The sequence below is a fragment of the Somniosus microcephalus genome, chromosome 15, assembly GCF_052327205.1.
Source record: "Somniosus microcephalus isolate GS21.2 chromosome 15, FLI_Smic_1.0, whole genome shotgun sequence".
Taxonomy (NCBI): domain Eukaryota; kingdom Metazoa; phylum Chordata; class Chondrichthyes; order Squaliformes; family Somniosidae; genus Somniosus; species Somniosus microcephalus.
This window is the reverse complement of record NC_141001.1, coordinates 109,618,569-109,645,733: the sequence shown is the minus strand read 5'-3', so window position 1 is coordinate 109,645,733 and position 27,165 is coordinate 109,618,569. Positions and strand designations below refer to the sequence as shown.

The 27,165-nt window shown below is 46.4% G+C and overlaps 1 protein-coding gene across 4 annotated transcripts in view; it reads left to right on the top strand.

Moving 5' to 3' along the window:
- Positions 1–27,165, top strand: part of LOC147107148 (Wilms tumor protein homolog) — an 88,066-nt gene that overhangs the window by 48,680 nt on the left and 12,221 nt on the right. For all 4 annotated transcript variants that reach the window (XM_086008262.1, XM_086008261.1, XM_086008264.1 and 1 more), the window contains exons 4-5: positions 9,805–9,907; positions 12,477–12,627. In XM_086008262.1, coding sequence (XP_085864388.1) covers positions 9,805–9,907; positions 12,477–12,627 — 254 coding nt within the window. The remainder of the gene's footprint in view (positions 1–9,804; positions 9,908–12,476; positions 12,628–27,165) is intronic.

The window sequence follows — 27,165 nt, the reverse complement described above, 5'->3', positions numbered from 1 at the left end:
CAGGAAGGCACAAGAGTAGCTTTAGAGTGAGGACAGGGCGTCAGCGAGGGAGGCATGAGTGGTGGCATTATGCGCATTGGTCGGACAGTGGCAAAGGATGTAGATCTGAAGCGCAAGGGGAACGAGAGAGGTCCAAACGGTCATGTCCTTACCATTGGGGCCCAGCACAGGGTCGGCATCTCCAATTGCAACGGGGCCAATCACCCGGGCACCCATGAGTCGACCCACGCGCTCCTCCAGGTCACTGAGCTCCTGGAACTGGGCACGGCCTCCCCCGGTGACAGTCCGGCTCTTCAGATTCCCAGCCAGCTTGGCCTGCAAGAGAAAGGACGGCTTCTAAGTACAGTGTGGTGCCCTGTTGTTGTGTGCACTGCCTCCCATGGTCGAATAGCTTGGCCAGTGTGTAAAGTGCAGAAAGTGCTATTGATGTTCATGCCAGTGCCATAGCTGCTGGAGGAGGGCTGGCCATTAGGCCTTTGAGGTCCCTTTGCCCATAATGTGAGGTGCACATGCAAGGATGAGGAGGACACTGGAAAGGGTACTCACCCTGACCAACCGAGTGAGGTCGTTAAACTTTTTCCGGCATTGGTCACCAGTCCTGGGGACATCGCTGTTGGCTGTGACCCTCTGGCCGATTTCCCTCCAGGCTCTCCTGTACAGCCTCTTGGGAGCCTTCTTGCCACTGTCCGGGAACAAGGTATCTCTTCTCCTCTCCAAAGCCCTAACCAGCACCTTTAAATCATGGGCAGAGAAGCACTGCGCTCGCTCATGGGCCCTCTGCATCCTTGCTGGCGCTATTTCTCTCCAGCAGCAGTGTTTAGGCCTAGCTGGAGGGCTGCAGTATCCAGGGCGTGGCAGCAGACCAAGTCGACCCTTCCCCCTTTAAGAGCTGGCCGGCGCCAGGGTGTCTGCTGTCAATCAAAACATGACCGCACCTGCGCTGCGCCCGGCCTCGGCGGTATCAGTCTGCACCGCCGGCTTAGCGCCTAAAGATAGGGGTGCAACGCCAGTTTTAGCGCTCGAGCAAACTCCTTGGCCAAAGCTACTGAATATCGGCGAAGTGGCCTCCACTTTCCGGCGGGCGCTAACTTTAGCGCCCGCCCGACTTTACCGCCCCAAAAGTGGCTATACTGAATTTCTAGGCCAAGATCTTTTATACTCACCTGAAACGGGAAGATGGGACCTCGGTTTAACGTCTCATCTGAAGTATGGCGTCTCTGACAATGCAGCATGCCTTCATTACTGCCTAGATTATGTTAAATTACCTAAATGAACATTGTTAAATTATATTAAACAAGTTCGGAGGATTGTAGGGGTGGAGGAGATTACAGAGCTGGGAAGTGACGAGGCCATGGAGGGATTTGAACAGAAGAATGAGAATTTTAGAATCGCGGCGTTGCCCAGTGCTTCCTCCGTTTATTTCCCAATCCTTTAATCTCATTGGTTAAGAAGATACCCTGTTTATCCCGTCGTTCACCAAGGTCCCAGATGCCCCATTGCTCTCGCTGGGCCGTTATCAGCTCGCACTTCCAGCAACTTCCAGGACAAAAACATTGGGCTGAAGGGCACCGGAAAATGTCTAACTAACCGAGCAGACTCCGCCAAATTCCAGCTCATTATCTTTTTATTATAACAATAGATTATCTGATTTTACTTAAAGAATTGTTGAGCAAGTACACATGAATACATCAGAAAGGTTTTTGGCAGGAAAGTATTACTGATTAATACAAAACTCTGCTGCCCCGTGTCCTAACTGGCACCAAGTCCCCTTCACCCATCACCCCGTGCTCGCTGGCCTACATTGGCTTATAGAAACATAGAAACTAGGAGCAGGAGGAGGCCATTCGGCCCTTCGAGCCTGCTCCGCCATTCAATGAGATCATGGCTGATCATCCAAACCCTAGCACCCGGTCCCTACACCGACAGCCATCCCACCCAAGCCCTATCCCCGTAACCCCGTAACCCCACGTATTTAATCCCCCCTAACACTAAGGGCCAATTTTTATCATGGCCAATCAACCTAACCCGCACATCTTTGGACTGTGGGAGGAAACCGGAGCACCCGGAGGAAACCCACGCAAACACGGGGAGAATGTGCAAACTCTACACAGACAGTCACCCGAGGCCGGATTCGAACCCGGGTCCCTGGCGCTGTGAGGCAACAGTGCTAACCACTATGCCACCATGCTCCTGGTCCGGCAACACCTCGATTTTAAAATTCTCATCCTTGTTTTCAAATCCCTCCCTGGCCTCGCCCCCTCCCCATCTCTGTAACCGCCACCAGCCCCACAACCCCCTGAGATATCTACGCTCCTCCAATTCTGGCCTCTTGCGCATCCCCGATTTTAATCGCTGCACCATTGGTGGCCATGCCTTCAGCTGCCAAGGCTCTAATCTCTGGAATTCCCTGCCTAAACCTTTCCACCTCTCTACCTCTCTTTCCTCCTTTAAGTTGCTCCTTAAAACCTACCTCTTTGACCAAGCTTTCCGTCACCTGTGCTAATTTCTCCTTATGTGGCTCGGTGTCAAATTTTGTTTGATGATCGCTCCTGTGAAGGGCCTTGGGGATGTTTTACTCTGTTAAAGGCGCTATATAAATGCAAGTTGTTGTTGATTGGATCGCTTGGTGCCACCAGCTTTGTTAACTTATTCTGTGTGGAAATTGTGCATTTACTGTGTTATTTTTGGATGTCCTTCTGGCATAGGGTGGTTTATTTGGTAATTGTGAATGTTGTCAGAGGACAGAACAAGGTGACCGGTTTTAAACCTGTAACGTGATGTGACCCAAGTAAGCTCCGTTACAATCAAAGGCGAGCTTTACATCGCAGGGCTGATTTCGCATACACTCCCAGCCTAGAAAATTATACTGGGGGAAATTGTATGGATTGAAATCGTGGAGAGCATCCCCTAATGTCCCAAGGTGGGCTCCTGGTGGGAATATGGGTTCGGAAAAGTAGCCCTGCCATCTTTGAATTTCAGTAGGGAATGTAACATACAAGAATGAAGAATGCCACAAAAGATGTACAGTGGGGAAACACACACCTGAATGGACCAGACATATAAAATAAGCACTTTACAGGCAATGAAGTATTGGTTCCTGGGATGGGGGATTGTCCTATGAGGAGAGATTGAGTAGACTAGGCCCATATTCTCTGGAGTTTAGAAGAATGGTTGGGGAGTCTAGAACCAGGGGTCACCGTTTCTGAATAAGGGGTCGATCGTTTAGGACTGCGATGAGGAGAAAGTTCTTCACTCAGAGGGTGGTGAATCTTTGCAATTCTCTCCCCCAGAGGGCTGTGGAGGCTCAGTCATTGAGTATATTCAAGACAGAGATCGATTTTTTGACTATAAAGGAATCAAGCGATATGGGGATAGTTCAGGAAAGTGGAGATGTGGTAGAAGACCAGCCATGATCTTATCGAATGGCGGAGCAGGCTCGAAGGGTCAAACGACCTACTCCTGCTCCTATTTCTTATGTTCTTATGTTTTGAAATGCAGTCTCTGTTGTGATGTAGGAAACGCGGCAGCCAATTTGTGCACAGCAAGCTCCCACAAGCAGCAATGGGGGAATGAGCATTGACTATGGAGGCACTTGACTGCACAATGTGGTTCACGTTAGCAATGTTTTCAGTTGTAAAGCAGGCAGACTGAAGCCTGTACCCTTAATGGAGAGAGCTCAGGAGTGGCCCTCAAGAGAGACAGCTGAGGAGGCCAATCTGGTACAACCATGGATGATGACTATAATCCAGCAGAGAACAAGGCTCTCACTGAATGGCAAAATACAGTGCTAGGGCAAAGCTTCGTTCATTCTGGGCCAATGCCCTGGACCTGCAGGAAGCTCATCAGCCCCCACCTCTGGTACCCATTCCTCACCAGTGTTCCCTTGTCCACATCGCTATATATTTACCGTGAAATATTTGTATCTGAGCTGCTGTTTAATGCAAATATGTTCAGTGATAGTACTCTGGCGCTTGTTCCTCTGTGACTGTGTGCTGAAGACCACTTGATTCTCTTTGCTCTGTTTTAAGAGAGCAGATGAGAGATTATGAGCACGTAAACAGACTTATCCAGTTGGGTAGTATATTGTCATTACAACAACAACAACTTGCATTTATATAGCGCCTTTAGCGTAGTAAAACGTCCCAAGGCGCTTCGCAGGAATGTTATCAAACACCGAGCCACATAAGGGGATATTAGGACCGGCTTGGTCAAAGAGTTTTAAGGAACATCTTAAAGGTAGGGAGGCAGAGAGGCTTAGGGAAGGAATTCGAGTTTAGGGCCCAGGCTGCTGAAGACACGGCCACCAATGGTGGAGCGATTAAAATTGGGGATGCGCAAGAGGTCAGAGTTGGAGGAGTGCAGAGATCTCAGAAGGTTGTGGGGCTGGAGGAAGTTACAGAGATAGGGAGGGACGAGGACATGGAAGGATTTGAAAACAATTTTAAAATCGAGGCGTTGCCGGAACTGGACCATTGCATGAATTATTAAGCACTGGAAACAATTGTGTGTCAATACATTGATTGTACATAGAGTCATAACGGCACAGACGGAGGCCATTCGGCCCATCGAGTCCATGCCGGATCTGAGACAATAATACTAGTATATTGCAGGTGGCATTGTCCACATTGAATACAAGTTTTTTTTAATTACATGCAAGGCAGCAACAAAGTACCGAAAGAGAATTCCAAAACTTGTGGCCAAAGCCTGCTACTACATCGTGACAGTTGATATGGTTAGAGTGACTGGGAAATGTTGACATTGCAATTTACAATGGTGAATGTTGGTGTAAAAGAGTGAACAGACATTGCGACAAGAGGAAGTAAGGTTTGTGAAGAGGAATTGCATGTCCTAAGCAAGGTTTTTAATAAAATATTTAAGAAATCCAATAGGAATCAAGGAGAAACTTCTTTACCCAGAGAGTGGCTAGAATGTGGAACTCGCTATGACAGGGAGTAGTTGAGGCAAATAGCATAGATGCATTAAGGGGAAACTAGATAAACAGATGAGGGATGCTGGCCTTCATTACAAGAGGATTTGAGTACAGGAGTAAAGAAGTCTCACTCCAATTATATAGGGCCTTGGTGAGACCACGCCTGGAGTACTGTGTACAATTTTGGTCTCTTTACCTAAGGAAGGATATACTTGCCATAGAGGGAGTGCAACGAATGTTCACGAGATTGATTCCTGGGATGGCGGGACTGTCGTATGAGATTGAGTAAACTAGGCCTGTATTCTCTTGAATTCAGAAGAATGAGAGGGGATCTCATTGAAGCATACAAAATTATTACAGGGCTTGATAGGGTGGATGCTGGGAGAATGTTTCCCTGGCTGGGGAGTCTAGAACCAGGGGCCACAGCCTCAGGATAAAGGGTAGGTCATTCAGGACTGAGAGGAGAAGAAATTTCTTCACACAGAGGGTGGTGAACCTTTGGAATTCTCTCCCCCAGAGGGCTGTAGAGGCTCAATCATTGGGTATATTCAAAACAGAAGTCGATAGGTTTCTGACTAGTAAAGGCATCAAGGGATATGGCGATAGGGCCGGTGAATGGAGTTGAGGCAGAAGATCAGCCATGATCTCATTGAATGGCGGAGCAGGCTCGAAGGGCCGAATGGCCGACTCCTGCTCCTATTTCTTATGTTCTTATAAAGGAATAGAAGGTTCAGCTGATAGGGTTAGATGAAGTAGGATGGGAGGAGACTCATTGATAGAGTAAATAAGGAGAAACTGTTTCTAATGGCAGGAGATTCGGTAACCAGAGGACACAGATTTAAGATAATTGGCAACAACCGGGAGGGAGATGAGGAGAATTTATTTTAAGGAGCGAGTTATGATGATTTGGAATTGGAGACATACTTGAAGGGCTAAAAATTGCAGGGCTGTGGGGAAAGAGCAGGGGTGTGGGGAAAGAGCAGGGGGGTGGGGAAAGAGCAGGGGGGTGGGACTAATCGGACAGCTCTTTCAAAGAGCCAGCTCGGGCACGATGGGTCGAATGGCCTCTTTCTGTGCTGTCCGATTCGACGACCTGGCTTGTGAATCTACCAAGGCCCCGTAAACATTCACGTTGATTGTGCACGTGTATACAGTCAAGATACTTACGTCATGGTAAGGTTACTGCTTTCAAAGAACGAAAATTAGTCCAGACAGATTATATTACATGCATAAATATACGGATGAAGCTCTTTGGCAGCCCATCATTTAAGTCATATTCAAAAAATCCTTGGGGATTAGAATCAATAGCTGATGATAACTCACGTTCAATTTTGAATGCGTGATGCGGAGCCTGGAGTGATTCTGACAGCAGCAGATTTAGAGGGTGGTGTTAGCTGCATGTCTGTCAACGTTAGTGTTGAAAATGAGAGGTGCCTGAACCGATACAGTGATTGCAAACTGCTGGCTTGGGAGCAGTTGTTTTCACATGTCAGACTTTGCCATCTCACAGTAAAACAAAAATGCTATTTACCGTCAACATTTGCAGTTCCTCATCTCACCAGCGAGTTGAATGTTTAAATGTCTTAATCTAAATGTACACTCTCGGGAGCCGCAAGCCTACATTTCGTTGTACTGCACTTGTGCACTAACAATGACAATAAAAGTTGATTTGATTTTGATTTGACACAAGTGGCTTTTGCTAAAAGTGGTGTAACTTCCAACCTACACTTAATTTGTTCATTCTGCCAGATCTTTGGAACTGAAAACTGAACCACAGTGTGACTTGCTGAGAAAGGCGAGGCGAGGAGGGGCCACATTTATAAAGGGTCACTCCGGTTTTTCAAAGTGCTTGCTTTCAATTTTTTCTTCACAACAGAAAACCGTTGTCTTCAGCAGTTATTGATTGCTGCTGTGATTCGTTAGGTGTGACGTGTCGATCCGACGTAAATTATGTATCATCTCCGATTGAAAAGGTCGTCAGGTCTGCTATACTGAAAAATAAGACTGAATTGCGGCAGAAGCCACAAGCAACGGTTCCAAGACGGTCTCTGTGCATTATGTGAAACCACATCCTAAACCCGTTCTTTATAAACACAGCACCCAGAGGGAAATGGAGCCCATTGTTGAGACAGAACGTTACTCTGCATCTGGTCATGACCTGGTGGTACTCCCCCCACCCACAAACCCCAAACCCCCCCCAACTCGGAGAACTCATCATTTTGTACTAAAGCAGCCCCTTTTCTCTCGTGCACCTATTCTTCCTGCTAAAATATAGTGCAAAGATTGAATGTTTCCATCGCAACTTGGACAGGTGCACAAGAAAAATTGCCAGAGGAAAAAAGTGCACTCCAAAAATAGAAAGATAAAAGACTTACATTTCTATAGCACCTTTCACAACCTCTAGACCTCCCAATGCACTTTACAGCCAATGAAGTACTTTTTTGAAGTGCAGTCACTGTTGTCGTGTGGGAAACGTGGCAGCCAATTGGTGCACAGCAAGCTCCCACAAACAGCAATGTGATAATGACCAGATAATCCGTTTTGGTGATGTTGGTTGAGTGATAAATATTGACCAGGACACCGGGGAGAACTCCCCAGATCTTTTATGTCCACCTGAGAGGGCAGACGGGGCCTCGGTTTAACGTCTCAGCCGAAAGATGGCACCTCTGACAGTGCAGTGCTCCCTCATTTTGTTGGCCTTCATAGTGAGAGGATTTGAGTACAGGAGCAAGGATGTCTTGCTGCAGTTATACAGGGCCTTGGTGAGACCACACCTTGAGTATTGTGTGCAGTTTTGGTCGTCTTATCTGAGGAAGGATGTTCTTGCCATGGAGGGAGTGCAGCGAAGATTCACCAGGCTGATACCTGGGATGGCAGGAATGACGTATGAAGAGAGATTGGGTCGATTAGGCTTATACTCACTGGAGTTTAGAAGAATGAGAGGGGATTTCATTGAAACTTATAAAATTCTAACAGGACTAGACAACGGATGTTCCCGATGGCGGGGGAGTCCAGAACCAGGGGTCACAGTCTAAGGATAAGGGGTAAGCCATTTAGGACTGAGATGAGGAGGAATTTCTTCACCCAGAGAGTGGTGAACCTGTGGAATTCTCTACCACAGAAGGCAGTTGAGGCCAATTCATTAAATATATTCAAGAAGGAGTTGGGTATATTTCTTAAGACTAAAGGGATCAAGGGATATGGGGAGAAGGCAGGGACAGGGTACTGAATTTGGATGATCAGCCATGATCTCATTGAATGGCGGAGCAGGCTCGAGGGGCCGAATGGCCTACTCCTGCTCCTATCTTCTATGTTTCTATAACTGCACTGGAATGTCAGTCTAGATTTTGTGCTCAAGTTCCATGAGGTGGGACTCGAACCACATGATGTTCTGACTCGGAGGTAAGAGTGCTACCCACTGAGCCACGGGTGACATTTTAGGCAACCGCAACCTCTTCAAGGATTTTTAATGGCCCAGAAATTCGGGTCGGGGGCTTCCCGCGGGTGCAAGCCCCCGACCTACACTTACCTAGCGCGCCGGCAGTTGACCCCTTGGCCTGCGTGGAATTCCTCTCCGAGGCCTGTCCCAGAGGCCGGCGCGCTATGCTGGCGTGTCCCAGGGGCGTAGTTAGTGCGATGCGTCCCCTGGGATCACGTGAGCAACAGGCAGCCAATCGGAGCAGGGAATGCTCCATTTATAAGTCTTGACAGATAGACCTGTCAAAACGTATAAATGCTGAGGCTGTAAAACTGTACTTTACCTTCAAATAAATTTTTAAAAAACATCACACTTTGTAAATAAACTATAAATGACATTAAATAACTATTTAAAATTTTTTTTTTAATTTTTGAAAAAAATAATTTTATAAAAAAACGGGGCTAAAAATAAACTTACCTTGCTTTAAAGTATTTAAAAGTAAAAAACCTGTGGAAAAAATGTTTTATTTTAAAATAATTGACCACTTACCTTTGAAAATGAAGTCCTTACGGCTTTCTAAAATGTAGAGACTTACCCGCACATTAAAACCTGTAAAAAAAAAGGAAGTTCAACGCGCGCACGCACAGACTCCCGCGCGCATGCGTTCGACCTCTGAACCCCTTGGTTCAGAGGATCGGAAGTGCCGGTTTCCCGCACATGCGTAGTGCATGCAAGATTCCGGCACTTCCATCGGGTCCACGCGCGAGTACTCCGTCCGTACTCACGCGTTGGGACCCGAATTTCTGGGCCAATAAGTTTGCATACTCATCGCAAGTAATCCTTCATATTCTCAAAATTAAAAACTCACAGCATCTACTTGGGTCTGGTAGTGTAGTGGCTGCAGTACTGGTCAATAGCAGCCCTGAGATTGTGAGGTCAAATCTCACGGTAGCAAGTGATGAAATCAAATCCAAATAAATCTAGTAATTTATGGACTGGCACTAGGAAAAGCTTCTGGAATTTTTGTAAAAATCTTGAGTGGTGTGTTGATGTAAAAGAGCCCATGGCACTATTTCGAAGAAGAGCAGGGGGAGTTCTCCCTGGTGTCCTGGGCCAATTATTTTATTCCCTCAACCAACATCACTGAAAAACAGATTATCTGGTCAATTACCACATTGCTGTTTGTGGGAGCTTGCTGTGGGCAAATTGGCTGCCGCATTTCCCTACAGTACAACAGTGGCTACACATCAAAAAAATTGGCTGTAAAGCACTTTAAGACGTCCTGAGGCCGTGACAGGCGCTATAGAAATACAAGTTTTCCCTGTTCTGGTATATTCAGTTGTTAAGGTAATAAATGCCAGCGTGCTTTTAAAAACAACATCTGGCAAATGGAATATGTGACTATTGATGGTTGAGCCTGTTGTCCTGTTCTCACTGACCAATGGTCTACTTGCAGCCACGCCGGAGGATACGAGACCGACAATCACAATGCCCCCATGTTGTACAGCTGCAGCACGCAGTACAGAATACACACGCACGGGATGTTCAGAGGGCTTCAGGTGAGTGACGCCTATATCTTTTCTTCTGCACGTGTGTCTGTCGAGAGAGTAAAACCGTTGCCCCCTGGGAAAGCTGATTGCGGGCAGTGCGAAAGTAGATTGGACCAGGAGGACCACTCGTGTGCACAGATGGTTCTAATTTGGGACTTTCTCAATGCCACAGGAGCAGGGGAAAGGAGGATCTGTTTTGTAGCAGCAGATTTTTTTTAAATGTGGATCCGACACTCATTCTATCATTTGCTTAAGGCGCAGACTGAAAACCAATCAAGGTGGCAGCAGTCTGAAGATTTACAACTATCAGACAAGTCTGCTACATATTTTTGAGAAATTGGCAAAATAATTTCAACGAGTACTGATTTTAACCACATTTGTAGCACACTCCATTCCTGTTATTAATCATTATACTATCTTCTCAGTGAAACCTTTCTCGCTGATATATCACACCCACTGATATATCTTGTTATTTATGGTTTCCTCTCTGGCAGGGAGATCATGATTAACACCCTCTCTATATAACACACTTCTGTCTGTGACACAATTTCTTTCGATAGCAACTGAAAATGCAAACAGTTTGACCCTACTGACACTCTAGAGGTGCCTTCTACACTTTTCTAAGCAGATGGCGTATCGGGCTCCACCGATGAGGCCTATGAATATGAATGTTTTAACAGCACTTAATAAACCAGAGATGTGGAGGTTATGTACCGTAAGGCAATAATTTGTTGTAGAGTTGCAGTCTTCTTTAAATAGCATTGCAAGAAGGAAGCAACAGGCCTCTTCTTCTGTCCTCGCCCACCCCATTTCTTTTAGGTATTTCTCTCCCCCCTCTTTACGGCCTCCAGTGGAACGTGCCATTTTCCAACCAAAAGTGAAGGCAGGTTCCGATTAGGCACTTTACAGCCTTCCGGACTCAATATCGAGTTCAACAATTTCAGATCAGAACCTCGGCCCCTATTACATTTTTACTTATATTTTTTATCCACACCTTTGTTTTGGCCTTTCCCCACCCCCCTTTCTTTTTTTTTCTCTCTCCCACATGGCAGCTGTCTCTCATTCTGCCAGCGCATTTCACACCTAATCTGGAGCCGTCTTTTGTCTCCACTAGTCCTATCACCATCTCGTCTGGTTTTGAATACCTCTTAATGTCTCTTCTTCTCTTTTGTTCTCTCCCAGCCTGGCCTCTTAATCTATTTCATTTCCTGTGCTTCTTTAGTCTTGACAAAGGGTTTTCACCCGAAACGCTGACTCTATTTTCTCTCTACGGATGTTGCCTGGCCTGCTGAGTTTTTCCAGCATTTTCTGTTGTTATTTTGGATTTCCAGCATCTGCGGTATTTTGCTATCGTCAACTTTCTGAGACGAGGGCACCTGCCTTCATGATAGAAAATGCTGGAAAAACTCAGCAGGCCAGGCAACATCCGTGCGTTGTCTTCCACTTTTTCCCCCTCTCTTGGCTAACGTCAGGAGCTCACTGTGTGGAGAGCTGTGGGCTTGAACCAACCACTTTATCCCACACTCCTCAGCTAAATCCAACACACTGCGCCTGAGCTTCTATGTGCAAGCTCTGTATGAGGTAAAACCCTACTTTATTATCACTTTCAATCGGCCGACAAACCAGTGATCTTCCCAGGGCCTTGTTCAGTTAGTCAGACGAAATTGCGTGTCTTTTTTGTTTGTTAGAACAAGCCCAAATGATGAGCAGAGCCTGGCAAGTAATGTTACAGCGTTATTAGTAGTGGGGGGACTGAATGGTAGGTGTTAGCAATTTAAATCAATAGAAGCACTGTTACACTTTAGAATTTACCTCGAAGCATTACAAATGTCACAGAAGTGTTACTAAATTATGACAACACAAAAGAGGCATAAAAAACAACATCGCAAGGATTCTAGTATATGTGGCGATTCGTTCACCTACAGAAATGGACTTCAATTATGTGGAGAGGCCAGAGAGGCTGGGATTGTTCTCCTTAGAGCAGAGAAGGTTAAGGGGAGATTTAATAGAGGCGTTCAAAATCATGAAGGGTTTTGATGGAGTAAATGAGGAGAAACTGTTTCCGCTGCCAGGTAACCAGAGGACACAGATTTAAGGCAATTGGCAACCAGACGGGCGATGAGGAGAAATATTTTTACGCAGCTAGTTGTCACGATGTGGAATGCGCTGCCTGAAAGGGTGGTGGAGGCAGATTCAACAATAACTTCCACAAGGGAATTGGGTATGTACTTGAAAGGGAAAAATTTGCAAGAGCAGAGGAGTGGGATTAATTGAATAGCTCTCTCATTGAGGCGGCATTGGCATGATGGGCCGAATGGCTTCCCTCTGCACTGTAAGATTCTCTGATCCTATGAGGAAGGGTCAGTCAAGCCCCTACTGAATCCTCGCATCAACCATGATAGACGGAAATAGAAACCAGCTAAGTGTTTTTGGAATTCTATGACAATATGCAGAATACGGTGGAAAATTATACTGTACCATCATTGATTTTAGTTTGAATGTATCGAGAATAAAGATGTGAAAAATTTGTCAGCTTCCCCAACGCCGGTGTAACCTGGGTGCCTGTTTATTGTTTCAGGATGTTCGGAGGGTCCCGGGTGTAGCCCCCACCATTGTCAGAGCAAACACCGAAGCCAATGAAAAGCGTCCATTCATGTGTCCCTACCCTGGGTGTAACAAACGCTACTTCAAGCTCTCCCACCTGCAGATGCACAGCAGGAAACACACAGGTAACGGCAGCGTGGTGCTAGCATATTGAGATGCCTTCTGTAATTTACCGGCAGCGAAGACATATGGGGCCTGAATCTGCGGGCGGGCGGATGCCTCCGAAACGCAATAAAACTACGCGCTTACCCAATAGTCCTGGACCCACGGAGACCCGCGCTCCTGGGCCTCTTCGCGTAGGCCGGTGTAAAGACCCACGTATCCCAGCGTCCCCGGGATCACGTGGGCCGGCCCAACCAGCCAGAAAGGGGATTCCCATTATGCGTATGAGGATTCCCATTTACATACGGAATCCCCATGAGCTTAATAGCAATCCCCCCAAAAATACATGTACAAAACACTGAAATAAAAAAAAATCATTACATTTTACAACTTCCAAAAAATATATATTCCACTGAGGAAAAAAGGGTGTAAAAGAAAAGATAGCCATCCGTGGCTAAGTAAAGTAATTAAGGATAGTATCCGACTAAAAACAAGGGCATATAAGGTAGCCAAATCTAGTGGGAGGATGGAAGATTGGGAAGTCTTTAAAAGACAGCAAAAAATAACTAAAAGATTGATTAAGAAAGGGAAGATAGATTATGAAAGTAAATTAGCAAAAAATATAAAAACAGACAGCAAAAGTTTCTATAGTTATATAAAAAGAAAAAGGGTGGCTAAAGTAAATGTTGGTCCCTTAGAGGATGAGACCGGGAAATTAATGGTGGGAAACATGGAGATGGCAAAAACGCTGAACAATTATTTTGTATCAGTCTTTACAGTAGAGGACACTAAGAATATCCCAACACTGGACAAACAGGGGGCTCTAGCGGGGGAGGAACTAAATACGATTAAAATCACTAAGGAAGTGGTACTTGGTAAAATAATGGGACTCAAGGCGGATAAATCCCCAGGACCTGATGGCTTGCATCCTAGGGTCTTGAGGGAAGTGGCGGTAGGGATTGTGGATGCATTGGTAATAATTTTCCAAAACTCCCTGGACTCAGCAAAGGTCCCGGCAGATTGGAAAACTGCTAATGTAACACCCTTATTTAAAAAAGGTAGTAGGCAGAAGGCTGGAAACTATAGACCTGTTAGCCTAACATCTGTGGTTGGTAAAATGTTAGAGTCCATTATTAAGGAGACAGTAACGGGACATTTGGATAAACATAATTTAATAGGACAAACTCAGCATGGTTTCATGAAGGGGAAGTCATGTTTGACAAATTTGCTTGAGTTTTTTGAGGAAGTAACATACAGGGTGGATAAAGGGGAACCAGTGGACGTAGTGTATTTAGACTTCCAAAAGGCATTTGACAAGGTGCCACACAAAAGATTATTGCTCAAGATAAAAAATCACGGGATTGGGGGTAATATTCTGGCGTGGGTGGAGGATTGGCTCTCTAACAGAAAGCAGAGAGTTGGGATAAATGGTTCGTTCTCAGATTGGCAATCAGTAACTAGTGGTGTTCCGCAGGGGTCAGTGCTGGGTCCCCAACTCTTTACAATCTATATTAACGATTTGGTGGAGGGGACCGAGTGTAACATATCAAAGTTTGCAGATGATACAAAGATGGGACGGAAAGTAGTGAATGAGGAGGACATAAAAAACCTGCAAAGGGACATAGACAGGCTAAGTAAGTGGGCAGAGGTTTGGCAGATGGAATACAATACTGGAAAGTGTGAGGTTATGCACTTTGGCAGGAAAAATCATAGAGCAAGTTATTATCTTAATGGCAAGAAACTGGAAAGTACTGAAGTACAAAGGGATCTGGGGGTCCTGGTGCACGAAACTCAAAAAGTTAGTATGCAGGTGCAGCAAGTGATCAAGAAGGCCAATGGAATGTTGGCTTTTATTGCTAGGGGGATGGAATATAAAAACAGGGAGGTATTGCTGCAGTTGTACAAGGTATTGGTGAGACTGCACCTGGAATACTGCATACAGTTTTGGTGTCCATACTTAAGAAAAGACATACTTGCTCTTGAGTCAGTACAAAGAAGGTTCACTCGGTTAATCCCGGGGATGAGGGGGTGGTCATATGAGGAGAGGTTGAGTAGATTGGGACTCTACTCATTGGAGTTCAGAAGAATGAGAGGCGATCTTATTGAAACATATAAGATTGTGAAGGGGCTTGATCGGGTGGATGCGGTGAGGATGTTCCCAATGATGGGTGAAACTAGAACTAGGGGGCATAATCTTAGAATAAGGGACTGCTCTTTCAAAACTGAGATGAGGAGAAACTTCTTCACTCAGAGGGTGGTAGGTTTGTGGAATTTGCTGCCCCAGAAAGCTGTGGAAGCTACATCATTAAATAAATTTAAAACAGAAATAGATAGTTTCCTAGAAGTAAAGGGAATTAAGGGTTACGGGGAGCGGGCAAGAAATTGGACATGAGTCTAGGTTCGGAATGGTCATGGCCCTGTGGGTAGTGGAGTGGGCCCAGGGGCCGTGTAGCCTGGTTCTGCTCCTACTGTGTTCTAATTCTGTGTTAGATTTCAGGAGATGGTTTTATTCCTGTTCCTGGCTGGGGTGGAGATCGCTTTTACAGAAGATAAGTACTGTAGGAAATATAGGGACAGAGTGATCTCCTGGAAGAATTTCGATCGCCTAGATGGGTCGGAGAGGAATTTCCCAGATTTTTTTCTCCCAAATTGGCCATTGGGTCTTTTATCTGGTTTTTCGCCTCTCCCGGGAGATCACATGGGTTCGGGTGGATGGAGAGTGATAGAAGATTTGAGGTTAGGATCAGATCAGCCATGATCTTATTGGGCGGTGGAGCAGGCTCGAGGGGCCGATTGGCCTACTCCTGCTCCTATTTCTTATGTTCTTATGTTTAAAATTAATTAAAATACAAGTTAATTAGACATTTAACACGAAAATGTAATTTTTTGAAAAGTAAATTTAAATGTTTTCAAGGGGCTAAAAATAACCTAACCTTATTTGGCAGGTTTATGAATGTTCAAATGATTTTTTTTAAATGTATTTTAATATTTATTTAAACCCTTACATTGGTAAAAGAAGGCCTTACGCCTGCTTTTAGCAGGCATAAGTGTTCCACGGGCACTCGCTGGGCAGTAGTTGGGCAAATAGCCCAACTCTCCGCCCGCGGATGCTCTTTTCCCGGGGATGCAGATGGATCGCAAGCTCCGTGTTTTCGCGCATGCGCATCGCGTGCAGAAACCCAGAACTTGCGGGGCACTTACAGCCGCCTGCACACCGCGTACACAGTCATAGGCCCCGGAAAATCCGGGCCATTGAATAAATAGCTTGTGTCGATCACACGTGACAAATACACCAATAATCTATTGGACTGAGGAGGCCCCCAATATTCGTGGGGCTGGAGAGGGTGGAAAGCCTGGGGTGGGGAGGTGGGTGTGGGGGGGCGGAGAAGATGGAGCAGGTGATTTGGGGTGGATCTTGGTTACGCCCTGTCCGGACTGGCTCTTCAAACTATGATCGGGGAGCATGTAGGCGGAACTTCCGCCTACCGCCCCCCTTTTTGAAAGGCCTTAGCGAAAGCTCACCAACCCGATGTGAAGGAGGCCGGCGGCTTACAATCGCGGCCACCTCTTCGATGCGGATAGCGGCGATTGGCCATACACTCCGCCGGTTGGCCACCCAAAAGCCAACATTGACCCCTGTTGTGCAAAGAAAAATTTCCTGACATCAATCTTAAATTTGCCTTTTACTAGTTTGAACCTGCGTCCCCTCTCCCTACGGTCACAGTGTCATTTAAAGAAATGTCCTGCATCTACCTTTCTATTTAATTTAGTGTCAATGTGGGTCACCTCTCTGTTGTCTGGATTTTTGGACTCTTAAGAGAATCAACGGATACGGGTATCGGGCGGGAAAGTGGAGTTGAGGTCGAAGATCAGCCATGATCTTATTGAATGGCGGAGCAGGCTCAAGGGGCCGTATGGCCGACTCCTGCTCCCACTTCTTATGTTCTTATGCCTCCTTTAGGGGCACAGAAGCTCACGTTTCTCCAATCTATCCTCGGGAACCAGTCCTCTGATGCTAGGGATCAGTCCTGTGACTCATCACTGCACCAATTTGATGACTCCCCTGTCGCTTAGTGGCCAGAACTGGACTCAGTGTCAGCCGTGGGCCAGAGGGTAGCACTCTTGCCTCTGAGTCAGAAGGTTGTGGGTTCTAAGTCCCACTCCATAGACAGGAACTCAAAAAAGCAATCTAGGCTGCCATTCCAGTGCAGTACTGAGGGAGTGCTGGTTATGATGTCTGCTCTCTCAGGCAGATGTAAAAGATCCCATGGCGCTATTTTGATGCAGAGCAGGAAAGTTAATCCCGGTGTCCTGGGCCAATATTTATTCCTCAATCAACATCACTAAAAGCAGATTATCTGGACATTATCACATTGCTGTTTGTGGGAGCTTGCTGTGCCAAATTGGCTGTTGCGTTTCCTACATTACAACAGTGGCTGTACTTCATTGGCTGTAAAGCGCTTTGGGATGTCCTGATGTTGTGAAACGCGCTATATAAATGCAGGTCTTTCATTTCAGTACTCAAGATGTGTTCTGACCAAGGCACAATACTGTTTCAACATGACTTCCTCCGATTTGTACTCTGCTGTTTTGGCTGTCTAGTTCTGCATTTTATTTGCTTTGTTGATTGCGCTTCCACATTGATTGGACATTGTTGAGCATCAAGTGTTCAAAAATCCCAACATCTCTATCAACTTTACCCATAACTATTTCAACACCATTTAAGGAGTACTTATATTGCCCATTCATTTTTCCTATATGCGCTAGTCCATATTAAGTTTTGATCTGGAATTTACATATTTTGTCTGGCCTATTTAGAAGCTGCTTCCTAATCTAGTGTCATCTCTGAATTTTACCAGTTTACATTGTAAATTGGAAAACAGTAGGGACCCCAAAAGACAATTCCTGGCACTCCACTCAGCTTCCTCCACCGCCCCCCCCACCTACAAAAAAACATTGAATGTAATCTGCAACACTTGCTTGAGGAAGCATCAGTAAAAATAAAAGTCGTATTTCCATAAATACGGCATCCCAAGAACAAGGTGACATCAAGAACAACGTCAGCTGATATTCCTGGGCTGCAACGCTCAAGTTGTAAATCTATCCAAGTGTTCTAAGTGGAATATGTTATGGTAGTGCGATAAATATCTCCATGAGTAATTCATGAGCGGCAAAGGTAGGAGTGAGTTATAGTTGCCTCATGAATGGAGATATTTATCCAGGATTGCGTCCAGCATATGGGAGATTTGGGACACATTACCTTGAAATCCAAATTTCCTATTTGAAATTTGGCCAAATGTCTAAAAACTTATGGCCATTAGTGGTTTAAATGCCTGCCAATTATAAAATCCCAAACTCCTAACCCCAAAGGAAGTCTTATTTATCGTATTATATGGCCAGCCAAGATTTGTCCTTTATGTACTCGGTACAGGAGGATCGTAAACCAATATAATGGTCTATTTTTTTTTCTTGATCGGTGAAGCACTCTCTTGCTGTGAGCCACATCTTAAATCTAATATCGTAGTCGTACAGAAGAGAAGCAAAAGATCTCCTTGTCAGAATGAGCTACATCTCCCCAATGAGAGTCAATGGCTGAAGAGATGGTGCATACTGGCAAGAATAGAAAAACGCTGTCAGTAACAGGAAGTAAGAACTCCAGTGGGAAACCCGAACGGAAAAAGCTTGCTGACAAGCTGCAGATACTATATGTATCGATTAATTAAAAAAATAACTGGGGCTGGTGTGCTCAAGTGTGGGTGACATTCATAAACCCTTGTGTTTTGCACTCATATATATTCTTCTGTGCACTATGTGTAGTGAAATCATAAACACAATTATAAAGAACACATTTACGATTTCACCACGCGCAGCGCACAGTTAAAAATGTTCCCTTTGTGATTTATGATGTCATCTAAATGGCTTAAGAGCATTCCAGCCTTGTAAAGCACCCATAGACATCTTTTTTTTGTTGCTATAACATGCCTGGGAAAGATACACGTGCGACTTTGCATGCAATCTCCTGCAAAATAGAACCTGATTATACCCTTCCGCGAATCACTTGGCTCTATTATTCTGCAGTTATGATGCCACAGCCGCATGTCTTATTTTTAACTGTCCATACATCAAGAAAGAAAAAGAAGGACTTGCATTTCTGTAGCGCCTTTCACGCCCACTGGATGTCCCAAAGCGCTTTACAGCCAATGAAGTACTTTTTGAAGTGTAGTCACTGTTGTAATGTAGGAAACGCGGCAGCCAATTTGCGCACATGTTCCCACAAACAGCACTGTGATAATGGCCAGATAATCTGTTTGAGTGTTGTTAATTTTAGGGATAAATATTGGTCCCGGGGAAAACTCCCCTGCTCTTCTTCGAAATAGTGCCATGGGATCTTTTACGTCCACCTGAGAGAGCAGACGGGGCCTCGGTTTAACGTCTCAACTGAAAGACGGCACTTCCGACAGTACAGCACTCCCTCAGCACTGCACTGGAGTATCAGCCTAGATTTTGGTGCTTAAGACTCTGGAGTGGGACTATGAACCCACAACCTTCTGACTCAGAGATGAGGGTGTTACCCACTGAGCCACAGCTGACACATCAGTTGGAGCAGCTACCAATGTAAGTAAAAAGCTGGCAAACTCTAAACTTGACAGTGGTTAAAGTGCTTCAGAAAGGTCAACAACTTAAAAGGCCTTATTATTAACAAATTACAAATCATTAGTTAGGCTGCACTTGTGTCCAGTTCTGGCTGCCGGTCCAATAATGTCAAGGCCAAGGTTAGGGAGCGAAAGAGATTCACTATGATGATATCAGAGATGAGAGTTCTGAAGAAGGGTTTCGACCTGAAACATTAACTCTGTTTCTCTCTCCACGGATGTTGCCTGGCCTGCTGAGTTTTTCCAGTGTTTCCTGTTGTTATTTCGGATTTCCAGCATCCGCAGTATTTTGCTATCATATGAGAGACTTAAGGTACGAAGAACAGCTAGAAAGATTGAAGGTCTTTTTACTAGAATAGTGAAGGTTAAGAGGAGAACTGATAGAGGGGCTCAACATTATGAAGGGTTTTGATAAATTCAATAGAGAAAAGATTATTTCCACTGGTTGGTGAAGCGGTAACTAGAAAACATAAATTTACGACCATCGGCAAAAGAACAAAGGGAGAGGGGAGAGGTTAGAAGATTATTTTTTCACGCAGAGGGTTGTTAGGACATAAAAAAGAGACTTGCATTGCTACAGGGCCTTTCACAACCACCGGATGTCCCAAAGCGCTTTACAGCACAATGATGTACTTTTTTGAAGTGTCGTCACCGTTGTAATGTAGGGTTGCCCTACCTACAGAGCCCATAAGAGATTTGAGAACGATTTTAGTGTGAATCAAAGCGATGGCAGGTTCTAGGGCGAGATTGGCCCGCTGCGGCTTAGACTTTAGTTGGTTGTGTGATCTTCCCCTGCACTTTGGGTCCCTCCCCAGTATCCGCTGCCGTGGGCGTCGTCAGCAAAGCCTTTCACCATCCACGCAGAAGGTTTGGACTTGACTGGTTCCAGAAAGTGATGAGTTTATGGGAATGTTTTTCCACACGTTGCTGGCATTTCCTCTCGGAGCTGTCAGAATAGCATTCCACTCCTGAGTTATTTGTGACTTTTGACCACTCTCAAGCCAATGTTTATTTTTAATTTTAACTGCAAGGGACGATTAGTCCTCCTTTTCGCGTAAGCCGTTTTCAATTTTTTTTTTTTTTAAAGTGATCTTACAAATAGAATGGTTGGTGCAACACGATACTGTGCCTGCTACAGGGTTAGTGTTCCTGCAGTTTATGAAGGTTCAGCGTTTCGAAGAGTCGGCAAATCCTACACTAGCGTTACTCTCGAGTCAGCACCACAATAACATAATTAAAATCGCTGCAATGAGTTACAAACTAAGAAAGATAACATTGTAAGACATTTGTTCATAAACATTGCAAAATGAATACTTTAGTCGACATTTTATGGGAAACTTTTGATAAGGTAAATTGGGAAGAAAATCTATTTCTACTGGTTAGTGGGTCAGCAACTACAGGACATTAATTTAAGATCGTTACTATAGAAACGAGGGAGAGATTAGGAGAATATTTTTTTTTACGTAAAGGGTCTTTAGGACATGGGATGCTTTATCAGAAACTGAGGTGGAAGCAGAATCCATCATATCTTTTCAGAGGGAAGTGGACTAATATTTGAAAAAGAAAAATTTAAAGGGAGATGGGGAGGAATGTAACTTAGTGGATAGTTTTTTCACAGAGCTAGCACAGATCACGACGGGCAAAATGGCCTCCTTCCTCGGCTGTAAAACGCTATGATTTTGTGACAAAATACGGACACCACTATTTGCTTTCAGGAAATCCACCGAAATGTTACCGTTGGGCGGTAGTTCACGATGCAAATGTAGGACAAATATGCATCTTAAACAGTTCCAAAGGAAATTTGGTATCCTGCCAGTGGCAGGGACGATGGCACAAGATCATATTTCGATTTTAGTGACATAAGCACCTCGACTGGGATCAGTGTCGTACACGCATTGCCGATTGTGTTTCCTTTTTTGGTTCCTCGAGGCCTCAGCCTTGCTCCTCGCTGTGGTTGTGCCCAAGCATCACTTCCTCTCCCAGGGCCACTCTGAAAGAAATAAGCATAAATCGAGCCTAGTCTGGCCACAGGACTGAACAAAAATGAAAATACATCCAGCGTACGAAAAAGAAAAAAATGTGTGTGTGTATATATATATATACAGGAAACTCTCTTTTAACTGGCAAAATTTAGGAGTAGGTTCAGGTAAGTTTTACTATATATTAGTGGCCGTGTAACCAGGGTTCCTGGATCTGTGGCCGTGTAACCGGGGTTCCTGGATCTGTGGCTGTGTACCCGGGGTTCCTGGATCTGTGGCCGTGTAACCAGGGTTCCTGGATCTGTGGCCGTGTAACCTGGGTTCCTGGATCTGTGGCCGTGTAACCAGGGTTCCTGGATCTGTGGCCGTGTAACCGGGACTCCTGCACAAGTGCTGTGTAACCGGGGCTCCTGCACCTGTGGCCGAGCAACAGGGACACCTGGATCTGTGGCCGTGTAACTGGGACTCCTGCACAAGTGCCGTGTAACCGCGGCTCCTGCACCTGTGGCCGTGTACGGGGCTCTCGTACCTTGGTAAGTATACCTATCTGTAATCTGGACTTTTTGATCAACCGGCACCATGCCAGTCCCGTTGGTGCTGGATAAAAAGGAGTTTCCTGTATTATGTGTAGATATATATAGTTCTAGGACAACTTAAACACGTGAATAATGTTTGATTGAAAACATCTAATGCACGATAAAGCCCCCCCACCTCCCCGGGCCCACTCCAGTAACAGTGGATTGTCTCCACAGCTGATCCAAGGAGACAATCTCCATGGAGACAGAAGACTTCCATTCCCCACTACACTGATGAAGACTTTGGCCATTTGTTACTAATGTCACACAACGTGCTTTCAACCCAATAGCATTAGAAATAGAAAGAAAAAAAAACAAGACTTGCGTTTCTACAACACCTTTCACAACCTCAGAATGTCCCAAAGCGCTTTACAGCCAATGAAGTACTTTTTGAAGTGTGGTCACTGAATGCTATTTGCAAGTAATGGCCAGCTGAAGGCGAATTTGACTGGATAAAAGGACATGATTTCTATTAAAGAGTCTTTGGCCGAGAAATTGGGGCAAGCAGAGCCCGTTTTTTAGGCGCTGCGCAGCATACTAAGGCCCCAAAATGGCAGGGCAGGACCTGATGGGCCAAATGGCCTCCTTCGGTGCCGTTATGACGCTATGACTTCCAGCCGGAAATGCGCCAACCGCCATATTGGGTCAAAACAAACAAGAGACGTGCTTTACCCACGCCTGAACCATATGCAAATAAGGGGCCTGCTTGAGGTTCCCCGCTCCAACGTTGGTTTGCCCCAAGGCAGCCAGTGCCATCCTGGGCGACACTCGGGGAAACCAGCCCGAGGGAACGCCTGGCAACCAAGAAGATAAGTAAATTACCTGACTGTGGAGCCGGGAGGAGCAAGAGTACCTCCACCCGACCCTACATTAAAGGGCCCAATCACCGCTCTCCCCCCCCCCCCACATTAAAGGGCCCAATCATTGCTCTCCCCCCCCACATTAAAGGGCCCAATCACCGCTCTCCCCCCCCCATATTAAAGGGCCCAATCACCGCGCTCCCCCCCATATTAAAGGGCCCAATCACCGCTCTCTCCCCCCCCCATATTAAAGGGCCCAATCACCGCGCACCCCCCCACATTAAAGGGCCCAATCACCGCTCTCCCCCCGCCCTTACATTACAGGACCCAATCACTGCCTCCCCCCCACATTAAAGGGCCCAATCACCGCTCTCCCTCCCCCCATATTAAAGGACCCAATCACCGCTCCCCCCCCACATTAAAGGGCCCAATCACCACTCCCCCCCCACATTAAAGGACCCAATCACCGCTCTCCCCCCACATTAAAGGGCCCAATCACCGCTCCCCCCCCACATTAAAGGGCCCAATCACCGCTCCCCCCCCCACATTAAAGGGCCCAGTCACTGCTCCCCCCCAAATTAAAGGGCCCAATCACCACTCCTCCCCCCCCCATTAAAGGGCCCAATCACCGCTCTCCCTCCGCCCTTACATTACAGGACCCAATCTCTGCCTCCCCCCACATTAAAGGGCGCAATCACTGCTCCCCCCCCACATTAAAAGGCCCATTCACCGCTCTCCCCCCCACATTAAAGGGCCCAATCACTGCTCCCCCCCACATTAAAGGACCCAATCACTGCTCCCCCCCAAATTAAAGGGCCCAATCACCGCTCTCCCCCCAAATTAAAGGACCCAATCACTGCTTTCCCCACATTAAAGGGCCCAATCACCGCTCTCCCCCCCACGTTAAAGGGCCCAATCACCGCTCTCCCCCCCCCCCCAAATTAAAGGGCCCAATCACTGCTCTCTCCCCCCCACATTAAAGGGCTCAATCACCGCTCTCCCCACATTAAAGGGCCCAATCACCGCTCTCCCCCCCACATTAAAGGGCCCAATCACTGCTCTCTCCCCCCACATTAAAGGGCCCAATCACCACTCTCCCCCCACATTAAAGGGCCCAATCACTGCTCTCCCCCCCCACATTAAAGGGCCCAATCACTGCTCTCCCCCCCCACATTAAAGGGCCCAATCACTGCTCTCCCCCCCCACATTAAAGGGCCCAATCACTGCTCTCCCCACATTAAAGGGCCCAATCACTGCTCCCCCCTAAATTAAAGGGCCCAATCACTGCTCTCCCCACATTAAAGGGCCCAATCACTGCTCTCCCCACATTAAAGGGCCCAATCACTGCTCTCCCCCCCACATTAAAGGGCCCAACCACTGCTCCCCCCTAAATTAAAGGGCCCAATCACCGCTCTCCCCCCCCACATTAAAGGGCCCAATCACTGCCTCCCCCCCACATTAAAGGGCCCAATCACTGCTCTCCCCACATTAAAGGGCCCAATCACCGCTCCCCCCATATTAAGGGACCCAATCACCACTCTCCCCACATTAAAGGGTCCAATCACCGCTCTCCCCCCCACTTTAAAGGGTCCAATCACCGCTCTCCCCCCCCCATATTAAAGGGCCCAATCGCCGCTCCCCCCACATTAAAGGGCCCAATCACCACTCTCCCCACATTAAAGGGCCCAATCACCGCTCTCCCCACATTAAAGGACCCAATCACTGCTCTCCCCACATTAAAGGGCCCAATCACCGCTCTCCCCCCTCACATTAAAGGACCCAATCACTGCTCTCCCCACATTAAAGGGCCCAATCATCGCTCCCACCCCGTATTAAATGACCCAATCATCGCTCCCCCCCATATTAAAGGACTCAATCACCGCTCCCCCCCATATTAAAGGGCCCAATCACTGCTCTCCCCACATTAAAGAGCCCAATCATCGCTCCCGCCCCCCCCACATTAAAGGACTCCTGACTGCACTTCCCCCCCTGCCCCACATTGACGCCGCTCCCAACACCAGATCCTCCCCCCGACCCCCGATTGCCCTCCCCACCTCCCTTCGGAAGAAGAGAATTACACATCGAAAGAGGCACAGACTGGATGTGACTAACTGACGATGCCAGCAGCATTAAGAGGGCGATTTGTCTTGTCGAGTAATATCCTTTTGCATGATCGTGGAAATGGATGGGAGGCAAGTGCTTCAGAACCGCAGGTTCAGTTAAACCCACATGGGATTTTCAGAAATATGTCTTCAGAGATGCAGTGGGATCAAATAAAATAGAATTAAATTCTCCAGAATGATCCCCTCAGTCATTCGGTTTGAAGTAGCTGTCATGAATTGAAGTGTTTGAAGATGATGGCAGCATTTTGGAATTACTGCAGTTTGTTTCCTCATTTTGGACAAAGCCAACACACACATCTGTTTGTTAAAATTATGATGTCCCTTTTCTTCTGCCTTTTCACAGAATCACAGAAACCCCACAGTGCAGATAGAGGCCATTTCGGCCCATCGAGCCTGCACCGACACATATCCCACCCGATCCCCGTAACCCCTGCACCAACACCAACACACATCCCACCCTATCCCTGTAACCCCACGTATTTAATCCCCCTAACACTAAGGGTCAATTTATCATAGCCAATCAACCTAACCTGCACATCTTTGGACTGTGGGAGGAAACCGGAGCACCCGGAGAAAACCCACGCAAACACGGGGAGAACGTGCAAACTCCACACAGACAGTCGCCCGAGGCCGGATTCGAACCTGGGTCTCTGGCGCTGTGAGGCAACAGTGCTAACCACTATGCCACCGTGCTGCCTTTTGTATTGAGTCCGTATCAGAATTTATATCAGCATGAATGTACGAATAGAAAATAGGAACATTGGAATACAGGAACAGGAGAAAGAAACAAAGAAAGACTTGCATTTCTATAGCGCCTTTCATGACCTCAGGACGTCCCAAAGCGCTTTACAGCCAATGAAGTACTTTTTGAAGTGTAGTCACTGTTGTAATGTGGGAAACGCGGCAGCCAATTTGTGCACAGCAAGGTCCCACAAACAGCAGTGTGATAATGACCAGATAATGGCCCAGAAATTCGGGTCGGGGGCTTCCCGCGGGTGCAAGCCCCCGACCTGCACTTACCTAGCGCGCCGGCCGTTGAGCTGTGGGGCCTGCATGGGATTCCGATCCTGGGCCTCCTCCAGCTGCCGGCGCGCAGTGCTTGCGTATCCCAGGGGCGCAGTTAGTTCGAAGCGTCCCTTGGGATCACGTGGGCCATGGAGAGCCAATGGTAGCAGGGAATCTGTATTCATAGATTTGACAGGAAGAGCTGTCAAAACTATGAATACAATTCAGCCCCAAAACATCACTAAAACTTCAAATAAATCACATTTTAAAAATAATTATAAATTACATAAAATAACTATTTTAAACAACAATTTAAATTTTTGAAAAAATAAATTACTGTTTCTAACAGGGCTAAAAATAAACTTACCTTTCTTTAAAGTATTTAAAAATAATAAACCTGTGGAAAAAATGTTTTAATTTAACTTAATTCACCACTTACCTTGTTAAAAGCAGGCCTTGCGACTGCTTTTTAAAAGCGTAGCTCCTGGAGACTTACCCTCCCAGAGAAACCTGCAAAAAAAACAGAAGTTCCAGGCGTACGCGCTGCCTCTCCGGCGCACGTGCTCAACCTGTGAACCCCTTCCTTCAAGGGAACGGAAGTTCCGGTTTCCCATGCATGTGCAGTGCATGCACGAAACCGGCACTTTTGTTGGGCCTACGCGTGAGTACCCAGCGCGTCCTCACCCGTGGGAACCCGAATTTCTGGCCCAATCTGTTTTAATTATGTTGATTGAAGGATAAATATTGGCCAGGGACACCGGAGATAACTCCCCTGCTCTTCTTCGAAATAGTGCCATGGGATTTTTTACGTCCACCTGAGAGAGCAGACGGGGCCTCGGTTTAAGGTCTCATCCGAAAGACGGCACCTCCGACAGTGCTGCATTCCCTCAGCACTGCACTGGGAGTGTCGGCCTAGATTTTTGTGCTCAAGTCTCTGGAGTGGGACTTGAACCCACAGCCTTCTGACTCAGAGGTGTGAGAGAGTGCTACCCATGGAGTCACAGCTGACACGGGAGGAGGCCATTCAGCTCCTCGAGCCTGCTCCACCATTCGGTTAGATCATGTTTAATGTGTACCTGAACCCCACTTACCCGCCTTAGCTACAAACATCTTGATACACCTCACCTAACGAAAATCTCATGGTTAATTAAAAAAAAATCTAAAGCATTATTTAAACAATATCGCCCGATCCCCATATTAACAGACTTTCCTGGGGGTACGGAATTCATGCTTTCGTTGATCTCGCTTTCGTGAAATTGACCTGCAATTGACATTTAGTTGCTGCAAAAACACATCAGAAAAGGCTGAAACTTGAAGAGAAGGCGGTCGGAGGATGAAGACCGCAGCGAGCATGTGTCAGGTTGCCTTGAGATATTGCGCACGATAGCCAAGCATAACATCTGACACAGCCCAAGCCAGATGTTTT